This window comes from Epinephelus fuscoguttatus, linkage group LG8, assembly GCF_011397635.1.
Source record: "Epinephelus fuscoguttatus linkage group LG8, E.fuscoguttatus.final_Chr_v1".
Classification (NCBI taxonomy): domain Eukaryota; kingdom Metazoa; phylum Chordata; class Actinopteri; order Perciformes; family Serranidae; genus Epinephelus; species Epinephelus fuscoguttatus.
The window spans coordinates 17,693,516-17,720,025 of record NC_064759.1 but is presented as its reverse complement, the minus strand read 5'-3'; the positions used below and the strand labels follow the sequence as shown (position 1 = coordinate 17,720,025).

Genomic DNA, 26,510 nt, shown 5'->3' with positions numbered 1-26,510 from the left:
GGCTCAGCACCCAAATTTATCTCTGACATGCTTGTAACATATGAACCTTCTAGTACCCTGAGTAAATCTGGGGCCGACCTCTTGACCATCCCAAGAGCCAGAACAAAACACGGCGAAGCAGCATTTTATCATGCAGCACAAACCTCGAATAACCTCCCAGATGATGTTAGACAAAACCCGACTCTGACTTCTTCTAAGTCAAAGCTAAAAACCTTTTTTACACTGCCTTCTTCAACCTGTAATGACTGCGACCTTATGTTCAAACTCAATTTGAAATCATTTTGAATTATCTTTTTATCTTTGCACCTCTTGTCTGCACTTTAATTTTTGATTTTTTAAAATTGTAAATCATTTAGTATTGAATTGACCTTTCATATCTTTTTTTCTCTTCACTATTTTCTGTATGCTTTATTGTGTTTTATATTTTATTGCTCTGTAAAGCACATTAGATTGCCCTTGTGCATGAAATGTGTTATACAAATAAAGCTGCCTTGCCTAGCAGTGCACTGACTGTTGATAGAAATCATACAATCTGCAGCGTTCTTCTCATGTCTTTTACACATTAGTATATAAAAGATATGAAAAAGTTCTTCAAAGTAAGACATTTACATGTTTATAGTTTATGTACAGGTAGTTAATAACCCATGAAACAAAATCAAATTTACTTTTAAAAACTTTTGTAAAGCCATGCTAGCTTGCTGCTCTGTGAGGCTGCACATAGCCACAGTGGTGCTTTGAGCTAAAAGCTAACGTTAGCGTCAGAGACTGTATGAAAGATAAATAAGCTTTTGAACAGTTTGGGGTCAACGTGCTGGCATTCCCAAAATCGCAATGCTAACACACGTAGGTAAAAAGTAGGTAAAATCTTTACCACGGTCACCATCTTGTTATTTCAACGTCTTTGCCAATGTTTAGTGTATTAGCATGCTACCTAGTGTATTAGCTAACTAGTGTATTAGCATGCTATCTAATATATTAGCTAACTAGTGTATTAGCATGCTAACAACTGTATTAGCTAACTAGTTTATTGGCATGCTAGCAAGTGTATTAGCTAACTAGTGTATTAGCATGCTAACAACTGTATTAGCTAACTAGTGTATTAGCATGCTAACAACTGTATTAGATAATTAGTGTATTAGCATGCTAACAACTGTATTAGATAACTAGTGTATTGGCATGCTAACAACTGTATTAGATAATTAGTGTATTAGCATGCTAACAAGTGTATTAGAGAACTAGTGTATTAGCATGCTAACAGCTGTATTAACTATTGTAGTGACATGATAACAACTGTATTAGCTAACTAGTGTATTAGCATGGTAGCAAGTGTATTAGCTAACTGGTGTATTAGCATGCTAGCAAATTTATTAGCTAACTGGTGTATTAGCATGCTAGCAAATGTATTAGCTAACTGGTGTATTAGCATGCTAACTATCAAATTAGCAGAAAACAAAGTACAGTCGAGGGCCGAGGCAAATGGAAATGTCATTGATTATACTGGTACTTGGTCTTAGAGCAGGATATAGACTAATAAAAAGTTTGACCCGACGATGGCGCTGAAGGAAAGGTTATGTAATCATGAAGTAAAGTTACCTGAGAGTCCATGACAGGTCAGAAACCTGCAGGGCCACACTGCTGTCCTGGTTGAGGAGACATACACTTACAGGTAAGAGGGTCCCAGGCTGACAACCACATGATAAGCATGATTTTAAACAGATGGTCGTTATAAATATATTCATAACATTATTTAGCTTCTTTGTTTGGGTGTTTCATTCTGAAATGCAATATAGGCTACTTTACATTTTAAAAATGTTGATAAATAGGCTAACTCCATCATTAAATGCTTCATTTATTCAAGATAATGTCCTCTGATACCATTGGGACAACTTAATAATGTTTAAATTAGTAATCTGTCATTTGCCAAGAGTCATGTATCTTACATGTAGGCCTAACATTACTGTCAAACACAAAGTTCAACTGAGAGAGATGGGAGGGCAGGTGGGCAGGTGTAATATTTGATCAGAAACCAAAATGAAAGAGTTTTGACCTGATGATGGTGCTAAAGAAAGAGCCACCTAAGTAATAACAATTCATCCTTTGTGGGTCTCAAATGTGCATATTAAAGGTCTAGTGAGTACAATAGGGGCATCTAGTATTCATAACTGTCTTTTTATTAGTTTATAATAACCCCAAAATAATCATTGTTGTGTTTTCATTACCTTAGGATGAGTTGATTAGTCCATATCTACATATGGAGCGGGTCCTCTCCATGCCCCCAGGAACAGCGCCAGGTTTAAAGTCAATGTTACGTAGTAGCCTAATGTGGAATTTCAACTTACGGGTCTGTAATGGATGCTATTGGCCCCAAAAAGACTTCTTCCCATGAACTTACATTGTGAAAAAATGTCTGTAAATCATTTGAATTTGATGAAAACCATACAGAAGACATAGAAGTGGTAAAATACAACCATCAAAATTGTCAGTACATTTTTAATACTAGAATTGAGAAAAAAAAATCACCATATAAGTATTCAGTAAAATTTAAATCTGAAGTGGTATGCCAACGGCATGAACAACAGTTTCATTGATAAATCATTTTGTAAATCAAATGATTTTGACAGCAGAGCATTTCTAAGTCTCTTTTTGTACAAAGACAGTGACACAGATGAATCCAGTGAATTAACATTTTCATTCCATAAAACAGCTCCACGTTATTTGAAAGAAAACCGACCACGAGATGTTTTATACAAAGGAAGATGTCTAGTTGTGTATTCGATCCATTCAGTCCAACAACATGTCTAACGTCTAGAAAAGCTGCACAATTGAACCATTTTATCCCTATTCCCTATTGGGGCAGCAGCTCTTTCCATAGGGACTTGGCTTGGGAACCAAAGGGCTGCCTGCTCAAGTCCCCATACAAACCCAGTATGGAGGACTGGTAGCTGGAGAGGCGCTAGCTCACTGCCAAGGAGCCCCCAAGCAAGGCACCAAACCCCAACTGCCTGGGGCACCCGCCCACGACAGCCCCCCACCCAGTGCATGCATAGGTCCTGTTTGTGCATGTGTGTATTTCAGGCTGTGTGTATATGAAAACAGAGTGGGGGCAAAAAATTGAATTTCCCCTCAGGGATTAATAAAGTCTATCTAAATCTAGAGGGCTAAACCGGAGGGCTAAACCGGAAGATACCGAAACTGGCAGTTTCTAGAGCGCTTGCTCTATGGGAATGCGGAATGAATGGGTAATTGTACACACAGGAAGTCAAACTTTTTTGGCTTCATGTTCCTTTCATGCCAACTCCATGGCAACTTTCATAGGAATGAACAGGGCCCTGCCTCCAGTGCTGCGTCTAGTTCTCTTTATACATCCATGGTCTTCTCCCATAGAATCTGCCATGTTGTTCTACAGTAGCCCAACAGATAGTTGCATAGTTCTCCTACATGCTCTTTAGTTTCAGTACTGCAACCTCACAACTAGATGACATAAATCCTACACACTAGACCAGTGGTTCCCAACCGGTGGGTCAAGGTCCAAAAGTGGGTCGCTGGTTCATTCTGAATGGACCACAAATGACTCCTAAAGGTGTCAGGTTCATAAAGAAGACACTTTATTTTGAAGTACGGTGAATTTCTGGCACATATCTTTTATTTTGAAGTAGCTAGCTCGACGACCTGGTCAAACACAAGTATGACACTAAATATAATAAACTGTGTGGACCTTGAACTAATGACTAACGCAATTTAATGGCAGTAGTTGAGACATCACAAATAAAAACTTCACGGTGACACTAGAGGAAAAGTCACAGGATCACAAAAGTCATTGGGATTCATCCTCTGGGGAACATGAATATCTGTACACAATTTCATGTCAATCCAACCAACAGATCTTAAAATATTTCAGTATGGAGCAAAGTACTGACGTGACAAAACCCATTTAACTTCACAGTAAACATTGCTTCCTGCTGACAGTCAGGTGAAGATGATAATTCTTTTTTATCCAAACTGTTGGAGTTGCTGACCATTGAACTTTGCTTTGAGGCATCCTGTCTGTTAGTAGGCAGTCCACCTGTATTACGTGTCACTCAGGTCTGATGCACTGCTTTCATTCTTAGTAAATGTTTAATTTTGAGTTCACACCTCCCTGTCTTCCTCCCACCCATTTCTCTCTCTGTCTCTCTTTCTCTGTCTCTCTGCTTGCCTGCCCGAGCAATAGAGCAAAGAAAACAAACCTGTTTGGCTGGCTGCAACCAGGAAACCAATCAAAGGGTGCACCAAGAAGAGAGAGAGAGAGGGTGACGTCAAGAAAGAGAGACGAAGAAGAAGCAGCTGTGTTTCAGCCAATGACAGAGGACATGTTTCCACTGTGCTGTGAGTAGATGTCTCTGCTCTGTTGACCCTGACAGTGTGTGACTGCTGTGCTGCTCAGATGTGCGCATGAATATTGGTAAGTGTGCTGAACTGGGGGTAAGACAGGCTGAATGTGGAGGGGTGGAGGGAGCTGGGATGGTAGAAGTTGAAACTGTTTCAAGGGTTCAGTATCAGTGTTAAGCCCTTGTTTCCTTTGTTTTCAGTTGACTCTTTCTCATGCTCGGCCTCTTGTGCTGTCTGACTCTTAACAAAAACAGCTTGTGTGTAACAGACCTTTATTTCTGTATTTTTCTGAAGATCTGACAGAGGATTGAGAGGCAACAAACGGACCGGAGTGGCTGTTTTGGGAGGAAATACATAGCTTTGAGTGCATTTTTGGAGATGCCTTATTTGTACATGCTATACACTGTTGGAAAATGTAGTGCTGTTGGATTATTGTTATATGGCTCAAGGGTAGAAACTGTTTGAGGAGGCTGAGATGTGTGCTTTTCTACTGAAGTTTGGAACTCACAGAAGTCATTGTAAGGACAATAAAAGTCAGCTTAAACACTCAAAAACTTGAGCCAGTATGAATAGCTGCTCCTATTTTCGCTCCTAGAAATTCACTTATACAGACGAGAGCTTTCACACCTTTTAGAAACTGTAGGACTACCGTTATTTATCGTCACGCCCCCTCGCATGCAGACAGACTGACATTTAAGGTCACTTTTGATTCACATCACTTCACAACAGCTGAATGATGGCGGAAGCAGGTTCAGGAGCCTCCCTGAGCCCGAAGTCGAGCTCCCAGCCCCCTACAAGTGGAGACCGGCGGTTGGTGGACAGGGCCCTCAAGAGACTGGAAAAGCTCCACGAGCTGTGCACTAACCCCCGGCTGGGCCTGAGGAACAGTCCGCCATACCTGCCGGAGCTGGTATCTGAGACGACAACACTGTTAACGAAGGTTTGGGAGCCCTACCGAGGCCCCAGGGCAGGCAGCCAGGTGCCACGAGGAGATGAGGCCAAGTACCTGAGGGTACATGTCAGAAACCTGCTGGATAAGACAGAGAGGGCCGTACTGCTATTTAAAGAGGGACGGGAGAAGATATTCGAGGAGACATCCAGTTACAGGTAAGAAGGCCCCTGGCGAACATACATCTCAAGATAAAGACACATGACATTCTTAAGCTTCTGTTCTTGAAGTGTTTCCTTCCTTTTTAACGTAATCACAATAAATAATCAGTCATTTTTTAAGAGTTGAGTCACATTTTTCTCATTTTGAAATATCAAAAAAGTTTTAGTTGCATTAGATTAATTCATCATCAAATATTTATTCAACAATCAATCAATCATTTAAGTCATTTATCCAACCAAAATGCCAAAATGCTCTGCTTCCAGCCTCTTAAATGTGAGAAATATTGTAAATTAAATATCTTTGGGTTTTGGACTGTTGGTCGGAAAAAAAAAAAAAGACATTATCTCGAGCTTTTTGCTATCTTTGGACACTTCAATGATCAGTTGATTAATCTAACAGATAATCTACAGCAGTGGTTTTCAAACATTTTGTGGCCAAGCCAAAATCTCAACACGCCTGTATTTATATCTGTGCACATTAGCTTCTATAACATGTGTTATCACTCTTATCACGACATAAGACAATAAAAAAAGGAAATAATAAGACAAGTAGCTTTCATGATACTGTCTACTGCCATTTTTGTCTCTTTTCTTTCAATGGTAGGTCGTCTTCGCTGGTGCTTTGTTGTAATTTGCGCCGCACAATAAAGCGAGTCATTGTCCCACTCATGGCTTTCTACTTTTAGATATTATCATCCCTCACACTGGCTGCCAATCAGGGCTTTTGATGTGTCACACACTTGTAATTCCCATGTGCGAATGGTGACAAATAGGTTCCCTGAGAAGGTTTTTTTTAATGTTAAATTAAATTAAAGTACATTTTTAAGGTAGAGTTTGCCTCTTTATTAGGAAATGGTTGCACACAACATACTGATACAGTCACTTAAAAATCAATTTATATGTTTTTGTATAGGCCCAGTTGAATATTGTGATAATAATGTCTGGTTATCACAAAATCCCACGGCACACCTGGATTGGCATCACGGCACACCACTGATACAGATTAACTGATAATGAAAATAAATGTTGCTTTCAACCTGAAAGCTCATATTTTTCTGTTTTTAAAGGGTTCATGCAAATAAAAAAGAAAAAAATTCTCTCTTTCCTGAAGCACGATCCAGCCATTTTTGTTTTATTTGCACATTTTTAGATGTCTATCTTTGGTTTCTGCCACCACGGCACTGTACAACAATGAACAGTCTGAAAAAGATGAGCGCTCATAGCATTAAAACATGATATGTAAAAATATCAACAGCATTTATTTCCAGAAACAAAATCCCCATAACGGGCAGCATGGTGATGTGGTGGTTAGCACTCTCGCCTCACAGCAAAAGGGTTGCCGGTTCGATCCCGGGCATGGGAGCCCTTCTGTGCAGAGTTTGCATGTTCTCCCTGTGTCAGCGTGGGTTCTGTCGGGGCACTCCGGCTCCCTCCCACAGTCCAAAGACATGCAGATTGGGGACTAAAGGGCTCTAAATTGTCCGTAGGTGTGAATGTGAGCGTGAATGGTTGTCTGTCTCTATGTGTCAGCCCTGCGATAGTCTGGCGACCTGTCCAGGGTGTGCCCTGCCTCTCGCCCGATGTCAGCTGGGATAGGCTCCAGCCCCCCCGCGACCCTCAAGAGGATGAAGCGGTTAGAAGATGAATGAATGAAAATCCCCATAACTTTAGATAATTACTCTGTGGATTATACAATGTAATGGAGAAACTTCCTCTGGAACTAGATGCTTATTTCAATCTTTAATTAAAATTCTGTCCATTCAAACTCACTCAATCAAAATGTCCAAGAACTAAAAACAAAATAAAATTCAAACTATCTTACAAGGCCAGGTACCACCCGACGTAACCAACTATTTACGGGTATGCTCATATTGTGGTCACCATTTTCTCTACAACTCAACCGGATCATGTTCTCAAACCGAAAACATGATCTTTGTCCAGATGAATTCCTCTGTGTAAACTGACTGTTGGGTCAGAGAGGGGCCACACATCCTTCAAATCTTTATCCGGGACCATGGGACTGGGGTTCGGGCTGTTTGCTCAGCTTGTGCACTGTAAAAAAGTACAAGAACCCAAAAATAGTCTTCTGGAGTCATAACCTAGTACATGAGAGTTATGATAGAGGCGACCCTCCTTTTCAACACCAAATGAACTGAAATAACTATGTTACACTATCTATAAGGAGCTGCAGTTAAAATGAAATAACTTCCGCAGTTCCCACAAGTCAAATATAGGCTTTATTGCGTGCCGGGGGAAAAGAAACGACCACGTTCTGTAAGTTTGCTGTTTGGCTAAAGTGGATAATTTGGAGCAGCTTAAAAAGAGTGGCTTTTTTTGGGGGCTGCGTCCGCTGCTCCTGTCAGGACTACTAATGACGAAGGTGGAAAAAGGGCCAAACCTGCGTCTTTGTGATGCTAATGTGGAGGAAACTTGGCAAACGCAGTGACAGGCTCAGTATGTGAACAGCTTGGGAGAGAGGCTGTCTGGCATTGAACACACATTTTTCTTTCTGTGTATGTCCATATAGTTGTCTCCACAGAGTGTACACAAATATCCGCTTTTTTTACTGTATCTTTTAACCTGCATGTGGCCTTAAAATCAGGACTCGGTGAGCTCTCAACTGCTCTGCTGTACTCAATATCAATACTGTGACGAGACTGTAGTGCTGACTATTAATGCTTTACAAAATATTTAAAGAATAATGTGGATATAATGACTAATTGGGTGAAGACAAATAATAGAACAGCTAACTGTCCGGTAAGTTCAGAAAATTACATAATTTTACCGTAAAGCAGCCTTTAAAACCAGGAAAAGACAACACTTACATAATGATGCCCAAAATATATGAGGTTATGTAGTCTTATATCACAATATCAATATAGTTTGAATATATTTTGCAGCTCTAGCTTTGCTTACTGCAAATGAATCTCGACACTTTACAATATTTAGGAGGGACTGGACCTGAAAACATTGTGCTAAGTGAGGCTTTTACTGTGATTAAGAGCAGCAGGTAAAGTTTTAATAACCAGCGTGTCAGAGTAGAACGTTTTTATTTGAGTTTTTACTCTTTACTACTTGATGTTTCTCAGTCGTCACTGTCCATATATCAATCTATTGATCCATCGATCCATCAGTCCATCTATCCGCCTATCTATCTATCTATACAAAATTAACTTATAAATTATGATGCTTTATTAAAGATTAAAGGCTATGCATACACAGACAGGTGTTGTCAGTAATGAGGCTAATATTCAGACATACTGTACCTTAAAACTTCAGTTGGTCCTTTTACTAGCCTGGTGTAGCCACATATTTTGACAAATGAACGGCTGTCTCAATTAGACGCTTGGTCTGGTTGCCGGATGTATAAAACTGGGTTGTTGGCTACCTCAAATTATGCGTCCATTCCTTGATTACCCTGTAAGTTATTCATTTTCCTTTAGTCCGTAAGGGTCCTCAGATTAAAAGAATCACAAGTGTTTGCCAGGTGCCGTTATATTTGAGTGTCGTAACTCACTCTCTCTCTGATGTCTGTTAGAGCTAGATCAAAAGAATGACTCATAACTGATGTATTATCTGAAGCCTAATTTTTAAGGACGTATTCATACTGGTTTAAACGCACAATTTGATTCGATTTCCAGATCTTTGCTGAGCAAAACTTTTGTGTGAGGGGAATTAAAGGCCTGTCCCAAATATACGCCCATTGATTTCAGTGATTCACGCAAATAATAGCCCCTGAGCTTGCTTAAGCAGGGATTTACATGAAGTCACTATACGATGGACAAAGTTGTACTTTTTTAAGATTATTTTTTCAGGGCTTTTTGCCTTTAATGGACAGAGACAGGGTGAAATGGGGAGAGAGAGAGAGAGAGTGTGAGAGTGAGAGTGAGAGTGAGAGTGGGGGGATAACATGCAGAAAGAATCGCAAGCCAGAGTCGAACCTGCGAACCTGCAACCGCGATGATTCGCCTTTGTATATGGGGCACACCGGCACTATCCACTACGCTATAGACGCTCTATAGTTGTACCTTTAACTCCACCACATTTGTCTGTTTTACTGTTTATGCCCTTTCTGTCTAGCGAAAACCAGGTGTCTCTAAATTTGGTGATTTTGAATGTGTTTGTGATAAACTGAAGGATGAAGTGCTTCTTTATTCAGCGAGAAAATTCTCCATGAGCCATGAACACCACGAAAAATTGACTTTTTAGAGATATGTTGTTCTCAAAGGGCAGCCTGCCACAAACAAATGATGATCTAATAGAATATGATGCATCGCTGTAGATTAAACAACCCATTAGTATATGAAATAGTTAAACTTAGCATAAACCTTGAACATCTATAGCAGTAAAATGCAACATAGACATGAAAGCAGCATTAATATTAATCCTAAAACATCTTACGTAATAGTAAAACACGGAGCATTTTTACTGCACAATGAGGAACTTAACTTTCATGCTTTAACTACATTTTGCTGATAAAATTTACACATTTACTTAATTAAGGTTTTGAATGCAAAACTTTTACTTGTAGTGGAGTATTTTTACAGTGATTTTTCAGTGTGTTGAGGCCCCGCTGAGCTCTAATCTGCATACAGATCCCTCTCTGCTCTACCATACAACATACACTCATAGTATGCAAATTATATGCAGATTTTATTAAAGATTTCATCCGAACATCTGATAAGGCCATATTTATCATCTCGCACACACAAGATAGCAGATGGCCTCTTCACCACAGCCCGGTCTGCATGGGCAGTCATGTGGCAAATTCACATAGTGTTATGTGTCATGTGGCTTCAATGTCACAGCGAATTGCGTAAATATCCTCTTTTATGTTTTTTAAAACATTCTGCGATAATGTCATCTTATTTTGCAGCTCGTCAATCCACAGACTCAGATAAGTACTCTGTCTGCGTCTAATAACACTGACTGTTGGATGGTTTTAAGTTAAAGTCTGCATTTAGTGGGTGAAATTTCAATCATGTGAAGCTAAAAAGAGAACTGAGATAAGACTGATGGTGGAGGTGACAAAAGCAGGGGAAGGTTTGAGCGGCTGGAAGGTTATTGTCTGTGACAGATGGATGGCTTTGACTGGAATTTATGAGGCACATGCAAATGTGCAAACTGCGCTAATCATATGACTTGAACTGTAAGCAGAAACAACATAAGAAAAACACATGCACTTATTAGTCAATGACATAATAATCAGTTAAGGATGAAAACTAATCTTGAATGAAATGAAAATGAAATGAAAACTGTCCTAAGGCGCGTAATTTTAACACTGGCAAATATTTGATCAGCACTAAATATCTTAGTGTTCTCATCATGTTCAGGGTGTGGTTTTTAAATGTTTATTTACACTTACAATATTTAGTAATTTCAACAATTTTGCAAACAAACACTGACAATAGATCTCAGTGGATTTTAGGATGCAGAATTGATTTAAATGTAGAAAATATGAGCATTAACATTCAAGGTGAGGGTCATTCAGAGACAGCTTTAGGGTCTGGGACATGCTGCATCTGAGAGGCTGTCACTAGTGTATGAAAGTGGTACACAGCTACCTATAAATATGTCGAGCATCAACAGTCAGCCTAACCGAGGATTACCGTTATGCAGTGCACTGTCCGGCCTCGCTGCTGCACACAATATCATAGCCGTTGGTCCGAAAACATCTGCGCTGGTGTGTTTGCTCTAAATTTACCCACCATCATTCTTTTTCATGATATTTTTATGTATGCGAGGCCAGCCAGAGCGAGAGATGTGGCTTACACATTTCCTCCCACGTTACCCTCCCTTCCTGAGCACCGTAGAGGTTTTCTTTTCCTCGGTGAGGTGGAAATTCTATGACCACCACCCACATGATCAAATGTCCCTCTTATGAGTGTTGAATCACTGGAGGAATCTGCAGGTTTCCAGACGTACTTCGAAAATGTCTCGCAAAAGAGGAGATGAGAATTTACTGCCTGTATGAAATTGTGTGATTTTAACAATAGTGGTATTACTGTAGATCGTGTGTTTTTGAAATGAGTCCAAATTCAAAAAGGCAACATACATTTCAGCACATTTTAGTGTTTTTTAGGTGTGTTTTATTTCTTAAAGTAGCGTATAATGGAGTAACTTTGATGCAGTTAAGTTAAGGTAAAAAGGTAAAGTCCTCCTTCAGTCAAACATGTATTTTGTGCATTGTCACTTCACTTGAAAGTTTGACCTTTGCTGAGCAGAACAGTCTCTTCAGTGAAGCAATAAACACCTTGTCTTCCTAGTTAATTGAACTTTTTTTGTTTAAAACCACATCAGTGATTCACATCAAAGTCTTTTAATATGTATTATGTAAAACATGTCCGGAAAGAAGCTTTAAAAATACTTCAAAGACAAAGTGATGCAATTTTACTTGTTTTGCATCATACAGTTTGTTGTTCAAGAATGTTTTCTGCTGGTGTTAGAGTAGATTAAATTAATTTTGAGCAGTTTTAATTAAGTTTTAGTGCGGGATTACCTGTGGCACCAATCTGCATGTTGGCAGAGGGTAAAATGTTTTTTTAAAAATAATCTCTGAGTTGAGAAATGCGCAGAAACTATTGCCAAAAATAAATAAATCAAATGTTTTAAATGACCCTAGAAGAGAAAGTGAGAATAGTAACTGGTAAAAAGTGGCCTGAAGTGACACACTGGCCACTGGAACATTTTGTGGTATTTACAAACGAGCATGCAGCAGAGAGCATCCTGTTTGCTAGCTGGACCTGTTGTGTGTGTGTTTGCAAGTGTGTGTGAGTGTATCTATGGAAAGTATCAGCATGCTAGTGTCACCTTAAATGAAGCAGTAAAGTGTCGAAGGTACAGTCAGTGCTACATGTGTGTCCCCTAAAAGCAGCTATAGAATTGTATTTTATTTTATGTTTCCATTTTTACACAGTCTATTCAGAGCCAGCTCCCAGGGTTTACCACAGTAGTCACCTCTGAACATGCTCGTCTTCTTTCACACCCATGACTTCACACACCTACACCGCAAGTTGGAGTCTTAACTCTAAGCTGGTGATACTTTATGCAAAACTTTAAGCAAACAAGTTTTCAAACAGTCACACAGGTGGATAGCAAAAGAAGATTTTTGTGCAGATATGAATGACGCAGGTCTCTGACACTTTGAGCTGTTGGAATATCATAAAGAGGTGGGTGAGGTGAGGATTATGAGTCTGGGGCAAATGTATTATTGGCCCACAAGATGGTTTCATATGTTTCAGGGTTTTTTTTCCCAACACCACAGGACCAGAAAATGTTGACATGTCCGAGGAGAGTTTACCTTTCTATCTATTTCTGCAACCACAACTGAAAGTCTGCTGTGTTCTTCACTCTCAGGAGGAACTTGACCAAGCTGTCCCTGCTGTTCAGTCACATGCTGTGGGAGCTAAAGGCCATGTTTCCAGGGGGTGGTTTTCAGGGCGACACCTACAGGGTGACGAAGACAGAGGCTGAGGAGTTTTGGATGCGATCATTTGGAAACAAGTGAGTGTGGGGAATTTTCATAACGGGACTTCTGTTGTTGATTTGTGCGCTTCAGGTGTGTCCACATTCGCTACATGCTAATAATGTGTTGTGACAGGTGTATAGTGCAGTGGAACACTTTCAAAGAGCAGCTGCGGAGTGTACATGCATTCGAGGAGGGGATGGAGTCCATGGCTCTGAAGTCAACTATAGATCTCACCTGTAACGACCACATCTCTGTATTCGAGTTTGACATCTTCACCAGGCTCTTTCAGGTAAGGTGACACATTCCAGTTGAAGGTTATAAACTGATTATTCAAAGGAATTATAATTACAGTCAGTCGCTTGCTTGCCAAGAGTTAGACAAGAAGATGGATATCCCTGTCATATCTGTACAAGAAATACAAAGCTGCAGACGGTTATCTTATCTTAGCATAAAGAGTGGGAGCAGGGGAACAGCTAGCTTTGCTCTGTGTGAAGGGAACACAAAAATCCATCTACCAGCAACTCTAAAGCTCTGTTATTAAATGTTGTTTAATCAGAGCACTAATGTGTAAAAGCAGTTCACGGGGGGTATGTGCTGCACTGTTTCTTGGTTTGGCCAAAGATACTTAATAACAAAAGATAACTCATTACAAGCTGCACCAGTGGTATAAAAATGGTGTACACTTCTGGTCTCCTAAGTTGGCGTGGTCTCCTCTACCCTGCAAATTTGGATGCATTGTGCACGTGTGGATGGATGAACCACTTTCTGACTTTATGATGCACATAACTGTACATATTTCTTATGTTTCCTTTTATTCTATTCTTGTTTATGCTATTAATTGATTGAATTTCACACTTACAGCCTCAGCACAGTGACGATATATTTTTTATTTTTAATATTTTAATGTCTTAAGTTCTAGTGCTAAACACTGCAGCTTAATGCACATTCTATTATTTATTTTTTTATTTTAATGTATATTTTCATTTCTACTTTATTTTATTTTACTTTACTTTATTGCTTTTTATTTATCTATTTCACACTGTTATTCTTACTTATAATTCTCTATTCTTTACATCGGAGTGACTGTAACGAATCACAATTTCCCCTCTGGAATCAATGACGTATTTCTGATTCTGATTCTGAATCAGATTCAAAACTCTACAGCACTATATACAGCACAAACTTAATGCCTGTTCCTTATTTTGCAGCTCGTTTTTATCTGCTGGTTTAATGTCTGAAGGTCAATTTATCCCAGCACCCATATATGTGTCTATGTTTTTTAATTTCATTTGGCTCATTTTTATGCTCCGTAAAGTGACCTTGGGTGTTTTAAAAGGTGCCTTCTAAATGTATTATTATATTGATTATGAGTTGTTGCCAGATCTCGCAAGAGTGTGTTGCTAAAACCAAGACATGTCTCTGACAAAGTTAATTTTCTCCTTATTTGTCAATCTGGAAAAAAATGAGTGTCAAGTGGCGAAACCCTCGTGGCACAAATACAGGAAATGAATCTAAAGTGGGTCATCTCGGTTTATCGGCGGTCTCTGGTGTGGCACAGTGATTTCATGAAAGCTGGCAACCTCATGTTGATGATAAGACTCTAAAAAGTCACTGTGCTCCAGCTAAGTCATTTTCTCTCTCAGTTTTTGTACAGTTTTAAATAAACAAGATATGGTGTGCTGACTCATGTGTTTAGGAGGAGCTGGTAGGCAGATTTAATTACGGTCAGAGCCAGGCTAGCTGTTTTTCCACTGTTCTCAGACTATGCTAAGCTAAGCTAAACTAACTGGGTCTAGCTCCATATTTAGGATACAGACATGAGACAGGTATCTTCTGATGTACAATGAGAAATGGGCACTCAGTAGACTGCTGATCTCCACCAGAGCTGACCACAGGCAGTCCAGCAGACACAGCTTGTTTCAGAAGCTTTCCAAAAGCTAATAAAAATATCTATTTTGGATGGAGCTGTGGTACATCACTCTGAGGAGATCAAGTTCTCCTGCTAACAGGCACTGTATGCAAAATATAGATAGCCTACGATGTAATTATGAGGATTAATGTATTTTCTATAACTAAAACAAAGCCACAAATCTTTGATCTATGTCATTCACAACTGCACTTTTAAGGCTATTAACCATGTCTGTAGGTGACGAACTATAAACACAATTAAAACAGAAACCATTTAACTATGTTGCAAACTTACTTACTTATATAGAAGTAAAAATATCAAGGAAAAACCGCCAAATCAACAAAAGCTGCAGTCTACAAAATCCAGCAGGCAAAACGCTCCGCTTCTGAAATGCCCCTGGTGTGGTATGACCTTGTGCAGCGGACAAAACAAAACCCGGAGGCAACCTGCAACCATGACAGGTCCTTGAACATACAGTCATCCATGTGCACACAAAGTATTAGGCTGATTGGTCCAGTCGTTTTTAAGATTAGCTGCAGACAGACAGATACACACACTCGCACATGACCAAACACACAATCCCTTTCAGGCTTATGTCTGGCAGAGGTTATAACTCTTGGCAACAATATTTCCCAAAATGTTAAACTATTCCTTCAATGATGAAACATCCTCTCCTGTCTCCTCTCCTCCCCTCTCCTTCCCTCTCCTCTCCTCTTATCTCATCTCAGCCGTGGAGGTCAATCATAAGGAACTGGAACCAGCTCGCCGTGACTCATCCAGGCTACATGGCCTTCCTCACCTACGACCAGGTTATAGCTCGTCTTGAACACTACCTGCACAGACCCGGGAGGTGAGGACAGGCACAGCACAAGCTCTGACTGATGCACTTCCCAGAGAAGCAAAGCTGATTTATGTCACACATATCTCAAAACTCAAAATAGCACAGCTGAGGTTGTTGAGTGCTCGAGTTCAAATCTGGCAATTGATCCAGGCTGTAAGAAATGAGGTCCTTGAAGCAACACAGAACCACAGCACTCCAACTTTAAGTACCTGGCTGTTCATTAGCGGAAAGGGGAATTCATTACTTTTTAATCTATTTTGAAGTACCATGAGCTTTTGGCATATTTTTCATCAAACCTAAGCTTGCAAGGTTTCCATCTACCTTTCAAGAAATGTCCTTGTTGAGCCCAGCTCCAAGAAATTATGTAGCTAAATAATAAGCAGGGTCCAAGGTGTCATGCAGTTGGTCTCAGTGGTGGAAAAAGTACTATAGAAGTACAACAATGTCAAAATACTCAGAGCCCTGCATTCAAAATCATGCTGAAGTAAAAGTGCACAAGCACCTCATTCTTTTGAAGTTGCCTGAGGAAGACCGTTTGAGTCGAAACATTGCTTTTTTAGTCATTAAAAACTTACTGGGAGCTCTAATTCAGTGTGCGGATTTTCTTCTTCTTTCTGCATGAATCAGTATCAGACCAGCACAAAAAGAGAAACACAAGTGAGGGAAGCAATGTATCTTTTTACTGACTGATTTGTTTAGCACAAACAGTTTGTAATCTTTTGTGTTTACTAGCGCAGGGTAAATATCCTTTGTTCTTTCAACATCGGGTTGTGTTGTTAATGTGCGAACTGGCTAACTAGCGTCTTTAATCCCTCTTGTCAGTCTTCTGGTTCCCCTTTTTTAAATGACAGATACAGACAACTGTCGTCTGCATGCGTGGAGAGTTATTTTCTCTCACACAGGCACAGAACGCACATGCACGCTGGCTGTTAGCTGTAGTCTTTACGATGCATTCAAGTGCAACTTTTTGGCCGAGACACAGGTGACATGAGGCAAAGCAACAGTGGGCCTTTGTTCCCATTAGTTCTTTGATGTTGATTTGGTGTGTCTGGGCCAAGTACCAAAAGTAAAAGTAGTCATAATGCAGAATGGTCCATTTCAGAGTCATATACATGTATTATTTCAAAGGATAATAATTATTGATGCATTAATGTTTTCATCATTTTCTTGTTGCAGCTGGTGAATGTGAAGCTGATAACCTATAGTATTACATCAAAATTTATTAATTGACCTATATTTTTATTGACTTATTTTTTGTATCAATAAAAAAATAGAAGTAAAAATACACTTTAATAAATATATAATATAATATAATACAATCTAATCTAATCATATGTTTATACTCTGTATATATACACTGATCAGGAAAAACGTTAAAACCACTGACAGATGACATGAACAGTACTGACCGTCTCGTTACAACGCCATGCTCTGCTGTGAAACCTTTGGTCCTGGCATTCATGTGGATGCCACTTGAAGCACTTCAGTCATTCAAACTCCACTGCAGACCAGTTCTCCCCTCATGGCAATAGCACTCCTTAATGGCAGTGCCAGAAATGGCTCGAGGAACATGACAAAGAGTGCAAGGCATCAACCTGGCCTCCAAATTCCCCAGATCCCAATCTGATCGAGCATCCGTTGGACGTGCCAGTACCCCACTCCACAACTGTCAGGTCTCAAAGAATCCAACGCCCCAGTGCCAGACTCCAGTGTGTCAAGTGGTATCCACATGAATGCCAGGAGCCAAATGTTTCCCAGCAGAACATTGCATTGTAACAAGATGATCAGTGTTATTCCCTTCACCTGCCAGTGGTTTGAATGTTTTGGCTGATCGGTGTATATGTAGAAGCATAAAGACGCATTTTGGTATTTTTTCCTTTGTTGCCTTTTCTCTCTTTGCTATTCTATTTAAAATGACTGATGGAAGAGGGGTAGACAGAGGAATATGTAAGTGTAGACATGAATCTGTAAATACACAGAAGAACAACTAAGCAAGGATATGCCCATGTGGATGTAAGGGATTGGAGTATAGTAAAGAATAGTACCCTGTTTGTTTTTATATTTAAAAAAATTGTAAATAAGACAGAAAAGTGTCTCATGGAGAGCAAGTCCTTGGCCCCAATAAAAAGAGAAGTATAAAGACGAATAGAATGGAAATACCAACGTAAAGTACAAAGGGAAATAGTGTACTTACAGTAGTTAAATTCCACCACTGGTTAGTGTACATGTATGTATGCTATAGCATCAACATTACAAACCAAAGCTCTATTAGTAGCAAGAGGATCACTGACGCCATAAAACAAAATAATGTTCAAGTGACTTAACTGTAAACAAGTGTGAATTACAAGCATCTCTTGCTCTCCAGCTATATCTTTCGTCTGAGCTGCACACGAATGGGCCAATGGGCTATCGGCCACGTCACCAGTGAAGGTGGCATCGTCCAGACCATCCCCCAGAATACACCTCTCTACCAGGCGCTCATTCAGGGCTTCAAGGAAGGCTGGTTAGGAGAAACACACACACCTCTTGGCTTCATTTTCTTCTTTGTTTTTGTGTCTGTTCTCTCAGCGCTGTGTGTTTATGTGCCTGCAGCTACCTGCATCCAGATGGCCGCGATGTGAACCCTGACCTGACGAGCCTGTGTGAACCGACCCAGAGGGGCAAAGTCAAAGTAACAGAAGTAAGTGAATGTACTTCATACCTCTTTATCAATTTATCAAACTGCCAAAAAAACATCCCGAGGCGTTACCAAGACACCACATGAATCACAGCCTGAGATGTTCTCTTACTGTTTCCTGTCTACCCACCAACACCAACACCACCACTCTAACACCTGACAGGAGCAGTACGAGCTTTACTGTGACATCGGCAGCACCTTCCAACTGTGTAAGATCTGTGCAGAGAGGGATAAGGACACACGTATCCAGCCCTGTGGCCATCTCCTGTGCCAACCCTGCCTCACGGGCTGGCAGGTATGAAACCCCATCCACTTACATATTGTAGCCTAATGTACAGTATTTTAAAGCACATACTAATCATCGGCCAAGTGTTGAAATGAGACTGTTACGGTAACCATTTTGTTTGTTCAGTGGCGTGAAACAGTCTACATTTACTAAAGTAGATTTATTTTCATAGGTCGGTCTGAACAACAGCGCTCCGATGGTTTGGTGGTTGGTTGTCTCCCCACAGTACTGTCACAATGCTGGTTATTTGAATGTGGTTTGGGGTTGATGTCAAAAATATGCTGGTGTTTAACAAAGTGTGAGTGATTCACATGCGCTGTTATATAAGAAAACCCTCACAAATCAATGCCATGACTGATTTATTCAGTTTAAACCAATGAATTACAAATACCTCAATACTAACACGTACAATGTTTCACTGAAATGTGGAACAAAAAATAGCCTTGCTTTAAAACCACTATGAACAAAGTCTATAAAGTAACTTCCATGTCATCCATGTGCTTCTATGCCTGGATATTCCCATTCAAACTTAATGCGGAGCTATTATACTGCCTTCAGAAGGGCATTAGAGCACTTTTATATCACACTTCAGCTGCCATATTGCATAAGTCAGCCTTGTTGACACAACACCACACTTAAATAAATATTCACAACACCCATGCTTATAAAATTAGGTCACATTTCATCCACAAATGTGTCACCTTTCACAGGCCAGAAGAAGAACTGTGCACTCCACACTTTAATGCTCTTTAACCAATTCTTTGCATGAGAAGATAGTTTGATAATTTACCGGAAAGAAAAGCACAAAGCTTGGTTCAGCGGTTTAAAAAAAGAAAGGGTGTGTGAAGTGAACCATTACTATCATAGACAGATGCAGTCAGCACGTAAACTGACAACTGTAAAATGATAGACTTTTAGCTGGAACAGATCTCTTAATGTCAGACATACGGTCGTCTTACAATTAAATTAATTATATTTGACTATTTTAGATTGCACACAAATCCCAAAAGTCTGTGTGTACCACAAAATGTAATCATCATGTGGACAGCGTGTCCTGTATGCATTATTCTCCTCTAACGGGGCTCCCCCCGCTGACTTCCTACTTCCTCTTTTAATCACAGAGTGACACCGAAGACATCCAGTCAGATTTAAAGCTGCTGCTGGCAAATTAAAGCTTCATGCTCTGCTGCTATTTCTTTCAGTCAGCCAGCCGCTTCCCATCTGCTCTAGAGGTGTTTAAGTCTGTGCAAAGGTGCAGAGCTTCATGTCCTGACATTTGGCTGATGACTTCCTGTGCGAGCACAGGCTCACATCCTCCTCAAATTGTATCGGTCACATTCACTTTGAGTAAGAGTGTGTGCGAGAGAGAGTGAAGGGGAGAGGGAGAGAGAGAAAGAGAGAGACAGGAAAAGAGAATTAGATATGCTTCGTGGACGTCAGACCACAATGGAAAAATTGTAAGTTAGTCTAGATTGTGGTCAACCAAACTTCCTCATGAACAGCGAGTTTACAATACATGACACAACAATGAACAGAGCCAAGTAACTTCAAAGGTGTCTGCAGATGTTTGCAGCTGAAAACTACACGTTAACAAAACACTACCAAAAGTCTATTAATTTTGAAAGCAGCGTGGGCAAGTGAAATAGTTTTAAATAGGCCAAATAATAACTGCAGGTGTATCAGTCAGACTGCATCTGCAAAGAGGGTCAGTGGTCACAAACAAAAAATGCACAAACGTCATAAAACCTGGGGAGACACAAAGCCTGTGTGCTAGAGCAATGACAACAAACTGTTACGATTCATCTTCATCTGGTGTACGTTTGTGGAAACCGCAATCTACAGAGTCTGTTGAACCTGGTATTTCCACCTCCTTCATCTTTCGAAAAGCTGGGGGCTTCATTCTTTGAAGTCAAGTCCAACATATTCCACTACACACGCTTCAAAAGACAACGTGTTACTACCGGTCTCTACATTCACATAGTGTTTCCATTACTCTGCCCCATGACCGTTCGATGGTGACTATCTAGCAGAAGTCGGCTGGCCACACCTGCCCATACTGTCGCTGCGACATCAGAGGGACAGAGTCCATCCTTGTCGAGCCCTACCTGCCAGGCAGCGGTCACTGGGAGGAGGAGGGCGAGGAGGACACAGAGGAGGCGGACCATGAAGACATTGAGCTGATGGTAAAGGAAATGGCTGCCCTGAGAAAGGTGCGTGAATACGTCAATCACTAATCCTAACCCTAACCCTATACCTGGAAAACGAATGACATCCCCATTAGCCTCAGCTGGACTTTGTGTTAATGTGACAATGTGCTATACTAAGATGCTGAACGCTGTAAACACCTGCCAAACATCAGAGCATATTGATCGCACTGCAGTTGTACTACTAGCATTACTACAGACCTAATCTAAAAGATCAGTAGCACATGGTCTAAAGCAGTGGCTCCCAACTGGTGGGTTGCAGGTCCATTCTGAATGGTCCACAAATGACTCGCAAATGTGTCAAGTTTGTAAAAAGCACACTTTATTTTGAAGTACAGTGAATTTCTGGCACAGAGCTTTTATTTTGAGGTGCCATTTCCTTCTGTAGATTGAGTGACTAATGCACAGCTACGTAACAGAGACAGCAAACTAGCTCAACGACATGGCCAAATGCAAGTATGACGCTAAATGTATTAAACTGTGTGGACCTTGAACTGATGACTAAGGAGAAATCTGGACCCTGAGGCTGGACCAGTTGGGAACCAGTGGTCCAAAGTGCAGGGCACAGGTGCATTTAGGCTGTGTCCATCAACTTTTGGCAGTTTAACAGCACATAATCTGGGTCAAGGGATTGTATCTAGTCTTTTAATTAACGAGAGGTGTGTTTGGGGTGTAACATGACTTCAACCAGTCAGTGTCATCTCCCGTTCCCCAAAAGCCAGGTGTTCCTGCACCTGGTGCACTTTGTACATTGCAATTCAGCAAATTGGAGGAGTGAGCTGTTTTGTGCTGAGAGTAATGCAGTCAGAGCAGTAATGTTACTGCAGCAAATATCGTGGGACATTAAAGCAGCACAACTCAAACCTGTAGTTATAAACGTGACCAAGCAAACAGAACTAAACTTTTAGCTTCTGAAATAATCAATGTAGTCACACTGCTCCTCATAAATCTGCACAGAGCCTCTCTTAATGGGGAGTCGGACTGCAGCTCTGCTCTGCTCTCTGCTACGTTAACATTTTAATGAATGTTAATCATGTATTATTTCACCAACCCTCAACCCATCCGCGTGTCTCTATGTGTGTAACAAGCAGAGAGTGCATGTAGGAGCATGTTACTGTCTGAATAATGTGTCCTTTAATAGCAGGAAAATACTGCGTCATTCTGACTTCAGATCAGGTTTTTGATGGTCAATGGCCCAGTTACTTTCTGCTGCCTCAAAATAGCAATTCAACTTTGGTCATGTATAAAACTACAAACATTCTGGGATAGAATAACTCAGATTCTCAAGAGAGTTTTAGGTTACAAGATCCCAAGGGACCCACAGATTATGTACTTGGGATTAATACCTGAGGACATTATTCATATGAAGGACACTTATCTGTTCAGAATCCTTATACTGGCCTAGTAAAGGCTTAAATAATTGAAAAATTGATAACAATTCACTGACAATGTCCCTGACCACGCCTCATTTTAAGTCCCATGTGCCCAAGGTTGCACAGATAGGCCCAAGTACATTTGCTACTGGTGAAAATGGCAGTTGCATCAGTCTGAAAGTAGCAGTGACAGTTGCGCTGTGCCCATCTGTGCACCAGGTGTAAGATAGGGACCTTAGTCTTGTTTCCATGTGTTTGTCTCTGCAACTCATCCGGCCTATAAGTAAACTTACAGGGAGGAACTGTATCTATTGCAACATGCATCCTCATCCTTCCTCCAGCTTGTTTGCCACTTTAAAATAATGCTCTCATACTGTATGATGAATAAATAACCTTATTTTTTAATTCCTCACTGACTGCCTACACTTTCTCTCAACAGATCTCCAGTTTGGATTACAAGGTTCGCACCTCCCACCTGAGCGCTCCACCTCTGCCCCCCAAGCACAGCACAACCCCACGCTGTCCATCTCCCTCTGACCAACCCCAGACATCCGAAACCAAGACACTGGACAAACACTCCCACTCCCACTCAGTGAGTTCCCGCAGACACTGAGGCTATTTGCATTCTGTTGCTGTATGACTTTCTTGGCAGTTTGATGAAGCGATGTGTTAAATTTCTCCATTCCTCACAGACAAACTCTGAGAAATGCTAATTCATGCACAGTGCTGCAAAGGTTCACCAACTGTAGTGTGAATATATGTAGCAACCAGGGGTGGAGGGAACAAATTGTATTTGCTCTTGTTGCTGTAACAAAGTCTTTTTTTTATGTGTGTGTGTGTGTGTGTGTACTTGTACTTTTTGACTATTTTAAAAAAGTAATTTTGCTTGTACTAAAGTCATTTTTATATGTCAGGTTTTGTACTTACCTTCACCCTCGGCAGTAGCTGATGGCTGCATAATCATTGTGACACGTGTCCTCTCTTCAGCAGGCCCACAGCAGCGGTGAAGCACGTAGAAGACACAGAAAACAGACAAACATGAAAAGGTGAGACAGTGTTTACAGCAGAGCAGTAAAGGAGGAACATGCTGCTGTTGTTGTCTACATGTCTACATGTATACATATATATCAGAAACCTTAAGGAGTCTAAATTTGCTGCTAAAGCCTTATAGAGCAACTTCTCCCTACTGAGATTATTTATAGTCTCAGTTCCAATTGTCTATAAGGGAACGCTTCCACCAAGTTACTGTAACCTTTAACAAGTGTTTAACATTATGCTGGCAACCCACTGGATGGCTTTAAATACCCAGATCAGCTGTGCAAAGACTCAGCACATCAAATGAATTAACTGATTTTGCATTTTGTGGTTGTCATGTATTTGTTTTAGTTTTGTATCATACATGTTTGTGTGCATATGTGTATTTGTTTTTTTGTCTATGCAATAAAATCCTTGTAACAAAAAGAATAAAAATCAGGCATTTACCTGTGGACTGTGTCAAGATTAATATCACTGGTAGCAAGACAAATAGAATGACTATTGTGATTATTAAAGATATTTTCTATGCTACCTGTAAGTCCTAATTCTTTGTGTTTCTTTATTGTTAATCAGACAATTGCTGATATTTAATATCCTTATTTGATGAGGATAGAAGATTCCTGTTGGCTTTTGTTGATGCTGTTGCTAGTCACACATTTATGCATGTGACACGAGCTTTACTTTTATAAGGTGTCAGTGGTAAAAGTCACACTGCATTCACCTATATTTCCATTTTGTGTTCTGTCTTAAGCAGCGCTGATTTCCGCACAGAAGCAAAATTTTCCTCTTCCTCTCAGAAGGATGTCAACAGTAAGTTATGGCCTGTTTTAACCTTGTATGCTGAACTGTGCCCATACTAAATAGACATTAGATTATTCTACAATATGCAGATGATGTTGTCCTAAAAGAAATTTACAGTGTTGTCTTCCAGTGGTCCCCAATCTGTCACGCCTCCCTTCAAGGCCCAGACACACCAAACAGACATCGAGGTGGTGATGAAGGCCAACTGTTGCATTGCCTCACATAGCCTGCGTCTTAGCCAAAAAGTTGCTAGAGGCAATAGCCAACCAGCACATATGTACTGTGCCTGCATGAGAGGAAATAATTCTTCATACCAGCAGGCAGGATTAGTCTGTGTTTGTACATTCAAAAAGGAAAACTGTAAGATGGTCACGACGCCAGTTAGCACACATTCCGATGCTGAAAGATGTGTAGGCAAACAATTAACAAACTGGTTGTGCTAAAGAGCTCAATGGCTAAACACATAATCTCACATAATATAAAGACTGAAGTCGTTTGTTTGCTTCCCGTACTTCTGTTTCTTTTCTGGTACGCTGAACCAAACTGTGATGTCATTCAATGACAGGCCTCATCGACTCTGACGGCAATCCAACATGTTGAATCAGCTGGGGGGGCTTGGTGTGTCAGGGCCTTTAGACACCAATCAAAAAGTGCAGTTGAAAGCATACTGGGAACACTGGGAACCAAAGCAGCCCAGACAGCCATTTTTTATAGACATAATATTATCAAGACCGTGTACAGCATGTTTCTTTTTGGTTGTGTCCTCATTTTGTTCTGTTATGCAAATGAAAAATGTGAGTTCAACTTTGAGGTTTTACTTTTACTTTTTAAGACACAAGGCTGGCATGCTGCTGAGCACTCGATTTGCTTTTCTCCATCTCAAAATTTGTGCAGACCGTCCTGACCTTTACATGTTGTTATGCTTTCTGAATGAACCGTGCCAGCCTGAATCCTGTTTGCTTTGCCAACATCGTGTTATACTGTTTAACAATGCTTCATTTTATTTCTGTTTATTTTATTATTATTTATTTGTGTTTTTTCATTATAAGTGAGAGGGCATTTGTGAGGGGCGAGATTTAAGAAGTTCAGAATAGGTGTTACAATACAAACACAATGCTTTGTGAGGGCCTCACAGTTATGTAGACATCCCAGCCTGTATAAAGATATGCACCAATGGGTCTTCCTGTTTTTAATGAAATTTGACCAAAAAACTGAAGCTTTAGACAATTTTTAGATATTTTTATTTTATTTTAGTTAAATTTGTGAGTTTACAATGTAGTTTCAGTTTTTGTTACTTTCTGAAGTCTAGTTTTTATTTTTATTTCATTTGACTTAAATATTTTTTCACACCTTGAGTTTTTAGTTTAGTTTTAGTCAACTACAATAACCTTACAAAGCATTGCAGCAATTAATAATATCAGTGACACATTTGTGGCCCATTTGACTTTAGTTTCACTTTGTTTTTGCAGTTTTACACTCCCGTTTTAGAACCACTTGTGTAACCATGTAGTCTTAAATTAAAAATCAGGGCACCCGGTGGCTTAGTGGGTAGAGCAGGCCTGCCTTATACAAGGGCAATGTCTTTGCCACAGCGGTCGCAGGTTCGATTTCAGCCTACAGCCCCCTGCACATCCAGACCGCCCCACCCAATGAAGGCAAAAAAGTTAAAAAAGTAGTCTTTAAATCCGCTCCAATCCAGTAAAGGTACCACCCCAAACTTCATCTGTAACCTATAATCTAATCCAGGTCTCATGATAGGTATCATTCACTCATTTAAGAAGTTTTAGGTGATGGACTTTCCTCCTTCTCATGTAATTGTATATTTAAGTGTGACATGTTTCTGTGTGTAGGTGGAGTAGCGTGGCTCTGACATGAATAGAGGGACGAACAGAGAGCGGTGCTCAGAGGAGACAAGCATGACCTGGGAGAGGTGACTGCATCCTGACAGAGAAGCCATCTCTGCAAAATAAAGACTCTTTTAATAGAGGGAGAAATACTCAGCGACTAAAATATCCTCATTCCAGAAATCAGCTCTCATTGAATGTAAAAATAGTCTCTGGAGTCATGTTTAGCTGTAAATGACCGGCGTGTCAGCTGCACTGCTGAAGCTGTGATGTGTGTGGGCGGGGACTGACAGGAAAATTGCTTACTGAGGCCTCCTACTGTTCAATAATCACACTGCCATTATCTCTGCAGTAGGTTCAGTACTGATTCTTTATAATTAAAGTGTTTCCGGAGCCTCCTTGAGATTATTTAATGAAAGGCTTGATGAACAAGTGAAGGGGGCAACAGCTTATTTAGGGTGAATATATGAAACAATATAAATATGCTACCTCGTCATTTAACTCATAACATATGTCTGCTCTCATAAATAAGTTTTGTAAGTGAATAAAGGCCTCTGTGTAATTACATTTTATTGAAATTAAATAAACCTTTAA

General features: G+C 40.2%; 1 protein-coding gene across 7 annotated transcripts; it reads left to right on the top strand.

Moving 5' to 3' along the window:
- The first annotated feature begins 1,170 nt into the window (after positions 1-1,170).
- Positions 1,171-26,510, top strand: cblc (Cbl proto-oncogene C, E3 ubiquitin protein ligase). Of its 7 annotated transcripts, none has more exons than XM_049584234.1 (14): positions 1,171-1,666; positions 4,211-4,441; positions 4,663-5,475; positions 12,835-12,981; positions 13,079-13,235; positions 15,584-15,705; positions 18,062-18,199; positions 18,289-18,376; positions 18,537-18,668; positions 20,687-20,869; positions 22,676-22,828; positions 23,227-23,282; positions 24,023-24,081; positions 25,923-26,510. In XM_049584234.1, the coding sequence occupies exons 3-14, from the start codon at positions 5,102-5,104 to the stop codon at positions 25,940-25,942; spliced, it is 1,629 nt and encodes a 542-aa protein (XP_049440191.1). In that variant the 5' UTR covers positions 1,171-1,666; positions 4,211-4,441; positions 4,663-5,101; the 3' UTR covers positions 25,943-26,510. The 7 variants fall into 7 exon arrangements, with proteins under 7 accessions (XP_049440191.1, XP_049440188.1, XP_049440189.1 ...); XM_049584231.1 differs by having other exon boundaries at positions 1,172-1,666; positions 4,211-4,365; positions 23,224-23,282; XM_049584232.1 differs by having other exon boundaries at positions 1,172-1,666; positions 20,690-20,869; positions 23,224-23,282.

Excerpts from the sequence above, each read along its gene's own strand:
- cblc (XM_049584231.1), top strand. The coding sequence starts at position 5,102 with ATGATGGCGGAAGCAGGTTCAGGAGCCTCCCTGAGCCCGAAGTCGAGC. Across the intron at positions 13,236-15,583 it reads TCTTCACCAGGCTCTTTCAG|CCGTGGAGGTCAATCATAAG; the intron begins GTAAGGTGACAC and ends ATCTCATCTCAG. Across the intron at positions 22,829-23,223 it reads AACACTCCCACTCCCACTCA|CAGGCCCACAGCAGCGGTGA; the intron begins GTGAGTTCCCGC and ends TCCTCTCTTCAG.